The 17,726-nt window shown below is 40.2% G+C and overlaps 1 protein-coding gene across 1 annotated transcript in view; it reads right to left on the bottom strand.

Moving 5' to 3' along the window:
• The window catches only part of LOC117950898 (adhesion G-protein coupled receptor D2), a 97,291-nt gene that overhangs the window by 78,420 nt on the left and 1,145 nt on the right, over positions 1-17,726 (bottom strand). The window contains 14 exon segments of the mRNA XM_034882307.1: positions 2,801-2,904; positions 3,438-3,564; positions 4,173-4,228; positions 5,035-5,146; positions 5,415-5,517; positions 7,043-7,189; positions 7,707-7,818; positions 8,100-8,399; positions 10,263-10,348; positions 11,025-11,210; positions 15,225-15,352; positions 15,354-15,861; positions 16,160-16,384; positions 17,418-17,442. Of these exon segments, the coding sequence (XP_034738198.1) occupies positions 2,801-2,904; positions 3,438-3,564; positions 4,173-4,228; positions 5,035-5,146; positions 5,415-5,517; positions 7,043-7,189; positions 7,707-7,818; positions 8,100-8,399; positions 10,263-10,348; positions 11,025-11,210; positions 15,225-15,352; positions 15,354-15,861; positions 16,160-16,384; positions 17,418-17,442 (2,219 nt within the window).

The raw sequence follows: 17,726 nt of genomic DNA, 5'->3' as shown, positions 1-17,726 counted from the left end.
CGTATCCTTTGAACAGAAGCCCTTTGGAATATGTAACAAATTTAGGACGTTTATGTGTCATATTTATTCTCAGCTGAAGCCTTGGCTGAATGTTATGTTAACAGGCCACATGTTAACATGTAAACAGGCATTTTGCATGTACCGTAACATTTAGCATGAAAATATTAACATTTTAACAAGCATTATTCTCAAAGCAATGCTGAGGCTGACTCAGTCCTTAGTTTCAGAAGCTTCATGTCATAACTAAAGTAATAGTAATATTAAGTGTAGTGCTGGTAGAGCCCTCATCCACCTTCACTAACTTCCAATTAAGTCCAGCATCACATATAAAAATCCTCCTTCTCACCTACAAATCCCTCCATGCCCTGGCCCCACAGTACCTCTCTGACCTCCTCCATCCATACACCCCACCCTGAAACCTGCAGGCCTCAGACGCTGGCCTGCTCTCCATTCCCCACACTAGATTCTGTACCTTCAGATACAGAGCCTTTAATGTTGTATCTCCCTGTAGATATCCGAAATGCTACATCCCTGGACATCTTAAAAAAAAACACCTGTTTACCACCGCCTACAACCCTTCTAAGCCACAGTAACTCTGTAAAGTGTCCATGGGTTTCTTGAAAGGCGCTATATAAATAAAAGTTATGTTAATAAAAAAATGTTGTGAGGGCATCACAAAGCCCAATAGGTTTCATCCTCTGGGGACCATAACTGTCTATTTAATTTCACATCAAGATATTTGATTCTATACCACAGAGTTGGACTTAGGGACAAGTTGATGTATTCGTATTTGCGTAGTTACAATATTTAGTAGTGACAAAAAATTGTAATATCCAAGGCTATAACAGACCGGACTCTGATTAGCTTTGAGTGCCTTGAATCAGTTTTTAGATTCTCCTTGTTCTCAACGTTTCACCATATTGAGGGTGTTGCTGCATTCCATTCCAGATCTGTTTTCATGAATTACCTCCTTTCTATTCTTGGTTTGAAGGTGAGATTTGTCTAAGAGATTTTAAAATGTCACACTTAAACTCCCAATTTACAACTACTGTTTACATTTGTTTTCCAGTATGTTTTATTGCTGGGCTGATATTTGATCAATATCATGCTGGAAGGCAGTGTATAGAACAGTTCCAGAGTCTTACATCACACCATCTCATACAAATACATACTTTCTTTAAAGGGCATCACCAGGTTGAATATTTCCATTTCAAGTATCATAAATAAAATGCACAGCTGAATCTGGTTTAGAGAAGTAAAGTAATGCAAAAGACTCTTATTACCTCCTGATGGATTCAGCCTATTCAGACTCATTTAATAATTGTGTCATCATTATCATTTGATGGTGTGATTATGCATTCATCTATGGACATGTGTACCTCTTCTTTGTCTCTGTGTTTGAGTTGCGTGTAATTAAGTACACAAATGCATGTACATCATACACCAGCGCGCGTTTGTGTGTGTGTGTGTGTGGGGGTGTGTGTGTATGTGTGAAATGCATGGCTGCACTCTCTGACTCAGGACAGTTGTAAATTGTCAGGGCATCTCCTCTCAAGCTTGTTGTGATCCCTTTGTGACCCTAATGTTAATTAACGGCTGCAGAATGCCGCCATAAACCTTCAGAGTGGGCTCACATGTAGACCACAGTAATTACTGGATTAGCACAAGTCAATAATCATAGCAGCCTTAGGAAAAGAGCATGAGCAAAACAGTGCCAATAAGTAAACCCATCTCTTTTAAAGCTTTAGTGCATAATTTTTTTTACATTAACGAACGTCCATTACATTCAAGCCATTACCAAATGAGTTGCTACAAAGCTAATTAAGACTATCAGCTCCACAAAACTCTCTCTGTATATGGCTATGTTCAGAAGATTGTGTCATCCGGGGACTAGAGTGAAGATAATTACCTCTAAAGTCCATCTTGTTTTTTGTTTTTTATCCTCCATGTCACCCTTGGCTACTAGTAGTTGCGTGGAGGAGTGGTGGGGGTGCTGCACGATCACGGAAAACTTGTACGCACCCCAGTTTTGTCGTCATTACTTAGAAATCCTCATAGGGGCAACATAAACTATGCACTACAACTTTTAACTATATGGGAAAGAGTGTCACATCAAAGCCCATGAGGAGATCTGAAAGTCAACAGTGAAATGCTGATGTTGTTTCAGCATACCTAAATAAAAAAAAAAATTATAAAATTCACAAGTTAACCACCACCCCAAACCAATTATACAAAATATTGTATATTTACCTGATGTTTAGCAGCAAGAACTCATTTCTATGAGTTTAAATTTTATTGATGAAATTAGATTGGCAGATCAACTGAGAGGCAAATTTCCCAAAATAAACTAATTGGAAAGTCCTTCATTGGCCAATGAGAAGCCCTTTCCTTAAACTGACTCTACACTTCTGACTCCCTTACAAGTATGTCAAATTGTTATTATTACTAATATGAATTTAATTGATTTTTACAGGCTTCTTTTACCCCAACGAGAATAAATTTATTTTACAATTGGCATACAATTGTTATGTTCTTGACATTGAAATAGTCAGGTCTAAATATTGATTACAAATGTATAAGTTGTTAGTATCAAAAACACTTTTATTCAGTACATCGGTTGTAATGCATCCCTTGTTCTCCTAGAACATGGAGATGTTAAATGTATTTAATAACACAAAAAAGGGCGCTGAAGCTGAGTTGTGTGCATTGACTCAAACAGATAGAAACCGGGCAGATTGGTTGGCATTGTATATTGTATGATGTATTGTATGTTAGCGGGACAGGAAAATCAGCTACTCACTCCAGCACAGTGAACAGCATCAAGGTAACCACCAGCGCACACAGAGACGCACCAGAGCCGATGAATGTCAGCTTGGTCAAAATAAGCTCTTCCTCAGGACTCCACTGGGTCAGAAGGGAGAGGTAGAAGTGAGGGACAGAGAGCGGAGAATTTTGCCAAACTATAGCAGGTTTGATCAATCTCATACCTTCTCAAACACACTGAATTTCTACCTCATCAATTCATTTGTGTATTGAAAAATGTAAATGTTAAAGTGTTGCTTTGTTTTTTTTGTTTGTTTTACTACCTTTTGTGAAAATTGGATAGACAAAAAGAACAGATTTACCAATGCATTCTTCCAAACAGGAGTGACAGCTGCTGGTTAATATAGTGTACTACAAATCCTATCCACATTTTTAAAGATGAAAGAATACAACCTGGGTTTATACTTTACATCAGCAACATTAAGATGTAGATAATTTCAGTCAGAAGAAGTAAAAAAACAACTATCACATAATATCAATGTGAAATAAAATTTCACTCAACCAGGGTCTAAAGTTCATGGTCTGACTGTCAAATTTATAGTTAACATTTTCCATCATGCAACCTTTTTTCAGCATGTGTGATTTAACTCATTGCAGAACATCTCATGAGTTACCTTCAACTCCAGATAATTCATCAACACTGCAAAGTTGGTGGTGTGGTTACAATGACAGGAAGTGACACCAGAGCCAGTCAAGGTCACCCTGCAGTCATCACTAGACCAGCTGCTGGTGTGATTATGCCTATACAGCACAAAACACAAGCACAGACAAACACGAACACGGTCATCAATTACTTTCATAGAGCAACGACCTTTAGTGTAGAGGATGGATACCCCAACCGAGCCCGACGAGCTGGCTTCAAACACATATTGAGAAATGGGCCCTGGAGGCCCACGAGTCTCCGCTGGTTTTCTGACCACAGTCAGAATCAAGGCAATCAGGAAAGGTTACCACATTGAACATTTAAATTAAACAGCTTAGACCTATTAACATGCACTTCCTGCAACGTATGGGTTCATGCGCTCATGTGTTGACATTTCCGAACGCCTTTCGACAGTTGCTTATTAAAGGCGGGCTTTCCAAACATGCAAACGTACATGTGTCATTACTAAGAGAAAAATCTTAAATTTTAACTGTGTGAGGCTCGGAGATGAATATCTTAATAGCTGTCAGGCTTGAGTCGGGTTCGGTTACTGCTGTCGGACCCAGGCCGGGCTTGGACAGAAAAATGCGGTCCAATCCCCACTCTAATTTAGTGTTAAACATTAACCCAACAGCCTCATTTCTATTGCAATAACACATTCATTGATCAGGGATGTTTATGTGACTGCATTGTTGGTCAAACTTACATCACGCTGAAATTCCAAAAGGCACAAACAGCAGTAACTCGCTGAGAATACTCCACCTAGAAACAGAAACACATTTTTGCACTTGTTTTCTTTCTCATTTAATATATTCTCTTGGACTCCAAGCCAAAAGTGACATGGATAAAAACCATGTACTGCTTGCTGGGAGATGAAAATTCTTATGTAGTGACATATTGCATTTGGTGAGTTTATCAAAGGGCAACAAATCAACTGCTATTCCAAAAGAATGGTTACTTTTTTCAAAATGTTCACATACTCAAACTAAAATCCTTTAAAGCCTTAGTACATAACTTTTTTATATTTATGAATGGCAGTTACATTCAAGCTATTGTCAAATGAGTGGATAGAAGGCTAATTAAGACTTTCAGCTCCACACAACTTTCTTTGTATTTCTTAGTTTGGCTATGTTTAGATGACGACTGTCACAAGCAGAAACTCGAATGAAGATAATTACCTTCATCTGAACAGTCCATGTATTTTTTAACCTCTGTGTCCTCCTTGGCTACTAGCAATTGGGTGGGGGACGGAGGGGGCTATGCAGGATCATTGAATGCTTGTTATAATGTGGACTATAATGCGGACAATTTTGTTTTCATTACATAGAATTCCTCATGGGTGTGACATAAACTGCGCACTATAGCTTTAAAACTCATATACTCATGATGGTCATCACTCAACTATCAAAAATCGAACATTGTCAGAACAATTGAAAAAAGAAAGTACATAACTGTGTGTGTATGTATATATATATACACACACACACATATACACACACACACACGCTTGATATGAAGGGCTTAATAATCACACTGTGCAGCACCCCCCTGAGCAATAGACTACGTACTACGTGTGATGAAGAAAGGGTGTACTTGACGGCCACAGGGATGGTTTGGGCCTTGGAGGCATCACGGACGGTGGCTGATATGACAACAGAAGCCAGTTGACCTGGGAGAATTCTGGGAAGGGAGACAATAGTCACTTAATTGTAATATACCCAAAATAAACTTTAATTCAAACTACTGTTATTCACTGTCCAAAGGATTGCTACTCTTTCAAAATGATGAGTAAAAGTGAAAGCACATCTTACTGAAACCAGAGCAGACACGTTCACTTTTTATTATTATTTATTAACTCATTATTTGGATTAACTTTAACTTATTATCAGTTAATCATGACTTGAAAAAAGGGTTAGGGTTATGTTATAAATAACATGCAACAGGCAACCTTTTCACTTTCTCTTGGTGACTGAGCGGAGGCTCCTGTGCTCCAGACACTATCTCACTCAGATGGCTGTAGTGGGTATGAATAAACATCACTTCCTCATATCCTGATTCAAGAGAGGAGCAGAGAAGATTTATGTTTATCGATGTGTAATTCAAAATACTGTACATCACTTCCGTTTTAGTGTCACACTTGACAAACACTACCTACACACATCCAATTGGTGCAAGCACATTGTTCATGTACCCATTCAGCTGAAAGTTCTGCTTCCAAATTGTCTGTCAATTATTTTAGATTTTAATCATATTTTCTAGTCCGGTTCCCTATTCTGGAAACAATTAGACAAAGTATTATAAGAAAACTTTCATAAACAAGCAGAATATGGAGTTATAATTGACCAGTCTGATGTGTGTAAGGGGCTGTATGTACATAACAGCAATGCGCTCTAATTAAGAGGCTGCTGGGATTTAATGAAGTGAAGCAGGAAGTTTTTATCTAATATAAAGCAGCTGTGGACAGCAAATACTGAATCATCTTCAATGTAGACTAATTTACTAACTTTCATTATGTCAAGTTATTTTCTGTACCGTGTTTGAAATAAATGTATATTTTAACCATTAATCCGTTGCAGCATGTCTAAAACTGTTTGGTTTTCTTAAGTTGCGTTTTTGTACGTTTTTTTTAAGGGGTTTTAAAAAGACTATTGCAGATTTGACAGTAACTAACTGGCAGCAGATGACAGTAATGTAAAACTACTTACAGTACCATTACTGTAATCAATGATTCAATTATTAATAAATTACTTTATTAAAAACTTAACATAGTTTTAACAACAACTTGTGTCTGCACTGTGTAGGCATTCAAAATCAAAAGTTGGAAAATGAGCATGAACAGCAATATATTGTTTTGTAACCTTTAGTATTATATATACACATGTTAACATAATAAAAAGAAAATCAACTTTTTCACTTAATTATTTAATGTTATGTAATCCTTTAATAAGCATCAAATACAATTTGAGTGTTTCCCAAGTTAAATTAATAGATGATTTGTACTAATGAAATCTGTAACTTCTAAAAGGACGTAGAGTATAAAGGCTTTATTTTCAAGTTGCTTTGGAGGCAAAAAGTTATCTTCTTTATCAAAAAGTTATTTTAGTTTGATAAAAAAGAGCTGATATGTGCTGCACAAATATGCATGCCTCATAGTGTAGCACATACGTTTTTTACAATAATTTTCTCAGTATGGTTGAGGCATAGTTATGGTAAAGCAACTAAAACAGAAGATTAAGATTACCATGAGAATACTCTACAATCAGGTTTTTAAATCTCCATTTAGTCAGCAAAGAATAAACAGGGATGCGTTGATTCTGTGTGATGCCGGGTCAAATTTGGACACAGACTGACAGAACAATCCCAGGAAGCAGTAAGAAGAAGTTTGCATGAGCACATATGCATGATGTTTATGGACAAAACTATGTAATACATATGTAATATGTGTGTTTGTAGCATTTGTACATCTTCAAATGTGAGGGTTTGAGCACATACATTTTCCCTTCTCATTTGGATTAGGTCTATGACACGTGCCCTTTAATGTGTGTGTGTGTGTGTGTGTGTGTGTGTGTTTCCTACCCAGTGTGTGTATTCTCTGGAGCTCAGTGTCGGGGATTAGCAACTCATCCTGACCACTGCTGCTCGCGCTGTGAGAGCCGACTTCAGTTGGCATGAAGACTTGACTACAGCTCACTTGAGACAGCTTTTGCCACTTCATGTACACATCTTTTAGCAAAGACAGTCGAAGACAGCCAGACAATAGAGACAGATTAACAATAATAGTAACCATGAGAAGAAATGCAAGAAGATTATTTATCTGTGTTACAAAACCAAGAGCTATTAACAATATACATCCTAGTCATATCAGTGTAAAATGATGCCCTGAATTCTGAACATGTTGCCATTGCACTAAAAATGAAGACGTGCAATACAACTAAAATGTCATGATAGCCTAAATATAAACATGAATAAATGGAATTGCAGTACTGATTGTGATTGTGATTGTGATTGTGCTGCAATTTGCACATCACAAGTATGCTGGCATTTTTTCTGCAACTGAAATGTGTCGTTGTCAGCTGCAGTGAAATACCATCTTTCATATTTCTACAATTTCACCATCAACTTTGATGACCAAAGAAACTTTGCCTGTATCTTTGAACTAAGTCACAACAAATAATCAATGATTATATTTTCTTTGTTATAAACATTTATATATTTATTATATAATGTATTTTATCATTACCTATGTTCTTGGTAGAAAGAGTAAAGCCTTTTCTCTCAGCTGATAGCATGTCTGCAAGAGTTTCAGCAAGTCTGTCAATGCTCTGGACAATAGTAAATGGTCCCGCGCTGACCTGTGCAAGAAAAACAGACCAAACAACAAAAATTGAGATTCAGGGAGGACAAAAGACAACTTCTCAGGGTTTATTAAGTTGAGATAATTATTAACCTCATCCCTCAAAGAGGGACCAAATATGAAAAATAAATACTGTGGAGACCTTGCTAGGTAAAAGTGACTTTTGGTGGATTCTGACAAAAATGCAAATTATGTAAACATAATCTTCAAGCAAATTACACCTTAGAGATTTGTTTGGGGGGGACAGCAAATACAAATAAACAGATGTCACCCCCTCACCCCATCCTCTGTCAGGCCCATCCACTGTGTAGCCATGTGGGGCTCCAGCATCAAACTTGCCGCCTTTACGTAGTTGGTAGCAATGGACACCATGACTTCTGCTGCGCCACTTCCAGCAGAGTAAGATCTGGCAAGTGCAGTCAGGTCCGTCTCTATCCTCTGGGTGAGGTAGAGAACATCACTGGAGGTAAGGAGGTGAGGGCCACCGACCTCCACCACATGCAGAACAGCCTGGGTCAGTTGCTGCAGCAAGGCCAGATCTCTGTCCCCAGAGGCATTAACGCTCAGCTCCACCGTCACCTGAGGGAAAGGATGGAGGAATATTTCACTTTTTTGACCTGTGTTAAGGTTGTAATACAATGCCGCTAATTTACCAATTCCCTATCTACACATTTTATGATCACTTCCGATTTTGACCCAGTTACCAGGGCTGTAGTCAAATCCAATTCTGTCCAAGACAAGTCCAAGCCCAGGACTAGTCAAGATTTATGTGATGTGAGAGAGAGTATATCTTCTATTTTAAGATGATAATTTAACTTTCTTGTTTGTAATAATCGAAAAGCAAGTGCAGAGTAACTCACAATATGATCAATTTAGGCCATATTATTTACTTAAAGTATACAATGAAAACGTTCCCTTTCTTGGATTTATCACTTGTCCTGAAGAGTTAGTATAAAGTGCTCGTTGACATTGGGTCTGTGGGCAAAATGAAAATAATTGATACCTAATGATTGAGGTGTATGATGCAGCCAGGTGTATACTAGGCGACCAATCTTGATGCCTGTTCTAGATGGATTATAAATTAAACTAATACCTGTTTTCTGAACAAGCACGCTTCATTAGGGAAGTTACTCAGGTTATTCTGTTGAAATTATAAAAAGATGATTTTTATTGAGAGTATTACCTTTGATACTCTCAATGATTTGTATTGAGAGTATTACCTTTATGACATGCCAATAATTGCATATCAGACATGTTAATCTGCTGACTCCAGGAATGTCCACCAGAGCTCTTGCCCATGATTTGAATGTTCATTTCTCTACCATAAACCTTCTCCAAAGGCGTTCCAGAAAATTTGGCAGTACATCCAACCGGCCTCAAAACCGCAGACCATGTGTAACTACACGAGCCCAGGACCTTCATATCCAGCATCTTGACCTCCAAAATTGTCTGAGACCAGCCACCCGGACAGCTGTTGCAACAATCTGTTTGCATAAACAAAGAATTTCTGCAAAACTGTCATAAACCGTCTCAGGGAAGCTCATCTGCATGCTTGTAATACTCTGAGTCCATCCGAGTCTCAACCTTTCGTTTGTTGTCGTAACCAACTTGTGTGGGCAAATACTCACATTTGATGGCGTCTGGCACTTTGGAGAGATTTTCTCTTCACGGATGAATCCGAATTACACTGTACAGGACAGGTGGCAGACAGCGTGTGTTTGGCGTTGTGTGGGTGAGCGGTTAGCTGATGTCAACATTGTGGATCAAGTGGCTCGAGTGGCCCATGGTGGCGGTAGGGTTACGGGAATGTTGTGCCATTCATCCACGACCATCACCTCATGTTGCAGACAGTGGAGGCACAGCCCCACGTTGCAAGGAATTGTAGCTGACAAGGAATTGTCAGCTACAATTCCTTGAAGCTGAAAACATCCCAGTTCTTGCATGGCCAGCATACTCACCGGACAACCATTAAGCAGTTTGGGGTTCTCTGGATTGGCGTACACGACCGCGTGTTCCAGGTCCTGCCAATATCCAGCAACTTCATTTGTTATATATTTTTTAACTGACTGGTTTTCAGACCCACTCGGATGCCCCCAATAGAGTAAAAATGTTAGAGTGGCCTTTTATTGTGGCCAGCCTAAGGCACACCTGTGCAATAATCAGCATCTTGATATCATAGGCCACACCTGTGACGTGGATGGATTATCGCAGCAAAGGAGAAGTGCTCACTGACACAGATTTGTGAACAATATTTGAGAGAAATAAGCCTTTTGTTTACGTAGAAAAAGTCTTAGATTTTGAATTCAGCTCATGCAAAAAGGGGGCAAAAACAAAAGTGTTGCGTTTATAATTTTGTTTAGTATATTATGCGTTATTTTCATCATAGGCAACTGTATCACTCAAGTGATGATGTGCTACAGACAGCTAAACTGTCAAACTCACAGGTTTGGTCAGAGGATTCTTGCTCAATCTAATGAAGAATGGTGTCTTTGGTAAAGACATGTGTAAACTTCCAACATCCGGCACATCTGCGGACAGAAACAGACAAATATGATACATTATAATGCAATCTATAGTAGCAAGGGCACAAACTACAGCCTTAGAAATGTCCATAGATCCAACGCTCCTTTGCTATGTCAACACAGTGTCAACAATGATTAAAAATTCACAACAATGCAAGGGAAGTATTTACTACAGGACTAATGTATTGGATTACATGGCGGCTGTGGCTCAGTGGTAGAGCGGTTGCCTGCCAATCGGAAGGTTGGTGCTTCGATCCCTTGGCCCTGCAGTCCCATGTCGAAGTGTCCTTGGGCAAGACACTGAACCCCAAGTTGCCTCTAGTGCTGCGCATTGGAGTGTGAATGTGTGCGAGTGTTTATCAGATGAGCAGGTGGCACATGGTACGGCAGCCTCGGCCACAGTGTATGAATGTGTGGGATTGGTGAATGTATCCTGTATGATGTAAAAAGCGCTTTGAGTAGTCGTTAAGACTAGAAAAGCGCTATATAAATACAGCACATTTACATGGCCATGTTAAGGTAAAGTGAAAAAAATGTAATGTCCGCAACACTGCTCTAAACTCCCATATTTAATTCAAAGGCCTTGTTAAGGTAATGGTATATTTTCATTGTCTCTCGGGGTTAGATACAGCGGAGCTAATCATCGAATTACATCAAGACTAAAGTGCATTATTATTTTTACCTTTCTTAAACTGGCAAACAGCCCCATTGAATGAGGCACACTTGGCTAGACCCCAGTTCCCCAAAACAGGGTAAAAGATGCCACAATCCTCAGAGTCAAGGGGATTGAAGAACTCAAAGGAGAATGTTTGATTTGAAGAATTTCCATCCAGGAGAGAATCCAAGAACGAATTTTCAGTGAAGTTTCCTTGTGAAGAAAATGGTGAAGGTTATTCTTATTGTTGAAAACGAAAAATCAAGACTGAAAGTCATCTCAGCTACAGAGTGCATAATGCTACACTTCAGAAATCTTGCAAGAACAAAATCACAGCTTAGGATGTAATTCGAGGCCAGATAATCACAGGTTTCATTAGCCACAAGAGTCACAAGATATGCTATAATAACATAAAACTATACAGCACTATCATAACATGTTATATGTAATACATTTTAGATGTTCCTTACATTTATTTACCTTCAATATTTTTGTTTATTGTTGTTGTTGAGCTAAAACTCACACAAGTCAGTGGTCAGTATTCTGTAGTAGAGCTGTAACAATACACCGAACGCACGGTTCGGTTCATACCGCAATTTTTGAACCATGATTGGCTAAAAACCTAGATTCTTTTTTGGAATCGATCCAACACCAAAGATTCTTTTGTATCTTAAAATAATGTTTCCAAAATCATTTCAGTAGTTCATTAACTTGTTGGAATGAGACATCATAATATTGGTAACAATTCCTCTTCTAAGCTGTAAGGAGAATGAAGAGGAAAGTGCTTTGGTGCCTACTGTAAAGGTGCTGGTTGACAAGTAGCTTGCTAATGCTAATGTAATTCTTGGTAGGTAACATAAGACTACGACACAGTTCAAAATGCTCAGTTATTTTTAGTATGACTGTTTTGACCACGGTTAACAACTCTGGGATAACCCACAAATTCATCAGTTATGTTAACTGTATACATAGACGACTAATCTAATGGTAATTTAGCTAGCTAGCACACCCGTGTAATCTGGTCCACAGACACATCTATTCAACAGTCAGCCCCCAGCCAGCTAGCAAACATCCACGATCATTACAGCCCCGGCCCGGGGACACATCCACAGTCAGCCCAAAATAGGAATAAGGCACCAAAGGACAAATAGTCATTTAATGATGTGGTAGCATTGGAGCCAAATCTAGCCTAGATGGAGCCTCTTTTTGGGGGAAGGAGCCGGAACTTGTGCGGGAGGTGGAGCACTACCAGTTGGATCTGGTGAGGCTTACCTCTACCCACAGTCTCGGTTCTGGAACCATACTCCTGGATAGCGGACTCATTTCTACTCCGGACAGACTCTGGACAGACCTGGTAAGCCCAAACGAGTAGTGCGGGTAAATTGGGAATGTCTGGAGGAGGCCCTTGTCCGACAGACTTTCAACTCACAACCCTGGCAGAGCTTTTTGTGCATCCCTGTAGAGGCTGGGGGCATTGAACCTGAGTGGACAATGTTCAAAGTTTTCATTGCTAAAGCTGCGGTGGAGAGCTGTGGTCCTAGGGTCTTAGGTGCCTCAAGGAGCAGTAACCCACAAACACTGTGGTGGACACCTGTGGTCAGGGAAGCCATCCGACTGAAGAAGGAGTCGTTCCGGGATATGCTATCCCGGAGAGATCCAGAGGCAGTTGCTACGTATCGAAAGGCCCGAAGGCCTGCAGCCTCTGCCGTGAAAGAGGCAAAGTAGTGGGTGTGGGAGAAGTTCGGGAAGTCATGGAGAAGGACTTTCGGTCAGCACCAAGGTGCTTCTGGAAAACCGTTCACCACCTCAGGAGGGGGAAGTGGGGATCCAAGCTGTGTAAAGTAAGGATGGGACGTTGTCGACCTAAGCTGAGGAAGTAATAGGATGATGGAAGGAGCACTTTGGAGCAGTTGGTTGACACACCTCTTTAACATTGCGTGGAAGTCTGGGTCGGACCATAAGGAGTGGCAGACCGTGGTGGTGGTTCCCTTTTTCAAAAAAGGGGAGTGGTAATTACAGGGGTATCACACTGCTCAGCCTCCCTGGTAGTCTACTCCATGGTGCTGGAATAGTGGGTTCGGTCGGTAGGTGAACCTCGGGTTGAAGAGGAATAACGCGTATTCTGTCCTGGTCATGGAACAACGGATCAGATCTTCACTCTCATAAGGATCCTGAAGCGAGCCTTGGAGTATGCCCAACTGGTCTACATGTGTTTTGTGAATCTAGAGAAGGTTTTTGGCCGGGTCCACCAGGAGATACTGTACTGGAGGTGCTGGGGAATGGGGAAGAATTGGGTGAGGGGTCCCTTCTCAGGGCCATACGGTCTATGCATGACCAAAGCGAGAGCTGTGTCCGAGTACTCAGCAGTAGGTCGGACTCGTTTCAGGTGAGGGTTGGCCTCCGCCAGAGCTACACTTTGTCACCAGTACAGTTTGTAGTACTGTGGAGACACGTCTGGCAATGCAAGACTAGGATTAACCCTTGGTTAAAGTTATAAAACAATCATGGTCATTGTCATGGAATGATCTGTCACAGAAAAAAACGTTAGTTTATTTTTAGATAACAACCTTAGTGTGGTTGTTAGCATAAGGCTGAGAGGACACCAGGCACTATGTTGGTTAACATGCCCGAACTGAACAGTCAGTCCTCCAACAGCTACTGTACACATACCTCGACTGTGTCTGTACGTTAATTAATGGACGATAAGAGTTAAAATAAATACATTCCTACACTGTAACTGAAAATGACTAAAAGGAGTGCAAGTGCACTATCCTCTCTGCTGTTCAGTTCCAGGAGGTAGAGTTAGTGTTGTGGACTCTCATTGCTCATCGGGGAGCATGATGTCAGAAGGAGAGAAGTTTGTTTTGAAGGGTGGGATTCAGAGTGACGTGATACACAAAACATTTACAAGAACCATTAGGAGCCCTAGAGTTTGCCAATTGTAATTTGGTCAACATTTCCACCATTCACTTGAGGGGGAGAACGGAGAGCAAAAGAGACAGAGATGTCCTCTTTTCTTCTATCTCATTCAACTTCCAGTAGTGCATGCTGGAAAGGAAGTGGGTGGTTTGTTTGTGTGTGTGTGTGTGTGTGTGTGGTTTTTGTGTGTGTGTGTGTGTGTGTGTGTTTGTTTACTGCGTGTACGCAAGTTTGCCAAAGCATGCAACACATTCAGAAAGGATTTTGGATAGCCTGATCAAGCTTTTTGCTGATCCTAAATCGAGTCATTTAATATGGAGTATCTGCCAAAACCTAGCCCTAAAAGGAAGTTTATTGTCTTCTACATAATACAGCACACAATACACTTCACAATGCATGATAACTAGGGTTGTGTTGACCAGTCTACCTCTGCATTTACATAGCAGCCACTGCTTTCTATTTATTCCACTGGAAACTGCCAGATTATGTGCTTAAGAGAAGCTTCAAAATGAATTTGAAGGTGAAGTTAGCAAATATATTTATTATTGAAATGTGTGAATGTGAAAGGTCTTTTAGAACACTAAGGAATTGTAGCTATAGATCAGGACATTTCTTTTAGTTCCAGTAGTCTGACAGATTGGAACTTATTTCTTAAAATATGTTTTTAGATAACAGATTTAATTTGCTTTTTGAAGTAGGTTTTGTGACCTACTTTTATGTTACTGTGCACTTCACTGTAACTATTTTACAGTGAAGTGCTGTTGCTATTTCAATCATATTAGTTGAACAATGTTTTAGTGAGCTGATGTAAGAGAAGTACTTAAAGCATGCAATTCCAAGTATTTAAGACCAACATCTATTTAAAATGTTGTCATGATGTTGAAGATGATGAAAAAGAGTCAGAGCAGATTTGGGTCTAGTTCTATCTGAAATTAATTTCACAGCATTTATTTTACCCTGCTTGGAAAGCCAGATGGGTGGGGTTTACCACATCAGGCCAGCTCAAATCTTGGCATGTTACTGAAAAGAGTGTAGTCCAAAATGATTTTCAAATGGTCTCTATGTGATTGTTATTTCTGCATAGCAACCCCACCCTGCCGTCGTGCCAAACTATCTAAACAACATTTGACGTAATGCTTAACACTGGACCTTGCAGATTAATGAGTCTCTTCTGTATTTTATGGTTTAAATTATTTTTGTACTTCTCTCTACTTTCTGATTAAATTAGCTTTTGATTTTGGATAAAATCTGGATTGAGCATTCAGCTTCTTCCTGTCCTCATGCTGCATCCATTCAAAACAAATGTACCTTGACATGGGATGTCTCTCCATAGCTTCATAAGAGAGGACTCTATTTTCATGGCGGCTCCACTCCACTTGAACACCAGCCCCGAGGAAACTGGTGAACACTCCTTTTCCATGGCTGCTTCCACTGCTGTTCAGTACCCGGTCCCATATGTGCAGCTCTGTGATGCTCCCTGAGAATGACTCATCCTTCTTAAATGAACCCCCAAAGGTGTCCTGCTCCTGTCCAATGATGAAACGGCCATCAGAGCCAATGCTGTTAGAACCTAGGCCATCACCTCTAGATACCACAAGGCCATCAGTAAATAGTGCCCAGCGTCGACCATTCTGGTTCCAAGATATGCAAATCGAATGCCAGGAGTCGTCGCGGTCGAAGGCTTCTTGGTAAAGTCCATGAATGCCATGGACCAGCAGAGCAAGCTCCACACGTTTGCCCTGGATCAGATTCACGCGGAGCTGGAACTCATTAATATATGACTGGATGGCGTAAGAAAAGATGGTGGAAATTCCGAAGCAATTTGCATCAAAGCGGAGACGGGTGCAAACAGTCACAGAGTCCATGGAGGGGAACTTGTGCAGCAGAAGGGCATGCTTTCTGTCCGAGCGCCCGGTGAACTCCAGAATCAGGGTCTTAGAGGAACCTTTGGTTTCACCGCACACAGACAGAAGAAAGAGGCACTACTATGAAGGACAAAATCCTGGCAAAGCTCTCAGAAAAGATAGAACCTAATCATAAAATTCCACATTATGGTACTAATACTACTTTAAACATGTATTCACTTTGAGTAAGAGTTTTGTATGGCAGCATTGCCAGTCCCATTTCATATTCAATTACCCTTTTGTTGAGCCAGTGAGTAGGTGGAAAGGTGCCTTGAAAACAATGAGCACACTATTTAAAAATAAAGACATGTGAATATAAAGACAGCACATGGAACCTACTTTTCAGAGGTGTCATGACATTCCTGGCAATCCACACAGGCTGAGTGATGTTTAAAGATGTTAAAAAGCTGGTTAGCTCTTGCTTCTCCACTGGGTTGGAGACAGTGGCTAAGGTCCCAGAGCGCTGGTCACACACTTTCTCTGCCTTATTCCACTGCCGGCGATCAGGCACATACTCATAGTAGGACTCATCATATGTCAGTTTTGTAGTTTCCAGTGTAAAGGCTGATCAAAGAAGATTAGAAGCATTAGTAGAGTGACCCCCCCCCTCTCCTCCCCAGACAGTATTGGGGAGAAATCTGGCTGAAATGGCTAATAGTGTTTTGATTTGACTCTGAAATCCAAAGGACATTTGTATTCTGTTCAGATCATATCTGACTAGAGGTCCATAATATAACCAATGTATTGGCATGTGGGTTAAAGCGGTAAAGCAGCACCCCTGTTAAAATAACATGACTAATGGTCTCAAACACAAAAGTCTAATTTCCATCCGAATCTACTGAAAATTTAAATTGAATATTAAGTAAATTTTCAAAATTAAATGGGAATCAATGTGCATTTCCGTCTGCTATAGGAGTTGGGCGCATTAAGATATGCATGCAGTTGGTGGAGCTAACAATCTTTATTATTTTAACTTATGCCTGATGACTTGTAATACAGTACAATACAGTGTTGCGGGGCGAGTCAGTGTAACAGAGAAAATAATGGCATATTTTGCAAGAAGTATCAAAACTCGAAAGGTTTAAAACAGTAGCATATCACCTCAAAGGGGTGCGCCCACCACACAAACAGAACTGATTTCCACTTTTTTATGAGCAAAGAAATGAGCATACATGCATTAGCTATGATGTAAATATCCCATCCTTTTCTAGTTACCTATGACAGACCAGTGACATGCTGCTGAACATGGCCACTTGTCACACGCTGGCTAAGGGGGTTACATGCCAGGTCAGGCAGACGAGCTATTTGTTTTTGTTTTTTATTTAATTTAATTAAGTTTAATATTTGGATTATTTTTTTGCATTATCAAGTGACAGTGGACAGGCACGAAAGGGGGAGAGAGATGGGAGACGACACGCAACAAGGGGCCGCAGTTTGGATCCGAACCCAGGCCGCTGCAAGACTCAGCCAACATGGGGCGAACACTCCTACTGGGTGAGCTGGAGGCTGCCCCAGACTAGCTAGGTTAGCTACTTGTTGCTACTTGGTTCTACCGCCTAAAATGAAATGAGGAAAAGATAAATAGAAAGTGACTCACCTGATATATAGCTGTGGAAACAAACCTGAAACATAAGTTTAAGGTTACTGCTGGTATGAAGAAAGAAATATGTTGTTCTAATGAGGCAATATGCACAACAGGTGTCTTAATTAACACAGGCTAAATAACGTGTGTTTCCTCAGCCAAACACATACATACATACATACATGTGTGTGTATACACACACACACGTGTATATACATGTGTATACACACACACACACACACACACACATATATATATATATATACATATACATACATACATATATATATATACATACATACACACACACACACACATATATAC

The sequence above is a fragment of the Etheostoma cragini genome, chromosome 9, assembly GCF_013103735.1.
Source record: "Etheostoma cragini isolate CJK2018 chromosome 9, CSU_Ecrag_1.0, whole genome shotgun sequence".
Lineage (NCBI taxonomy): Eukaryota > Metazoa > Chordata > Actinopteri > Perciformes > Percidae > Etheostoma > Etheostoma cragini.
The sequence above is the reverse complement of the archived record's forward strand: the minus strand, read 5'-3'. Positions and strand labels throughout refer to the sequence as shown.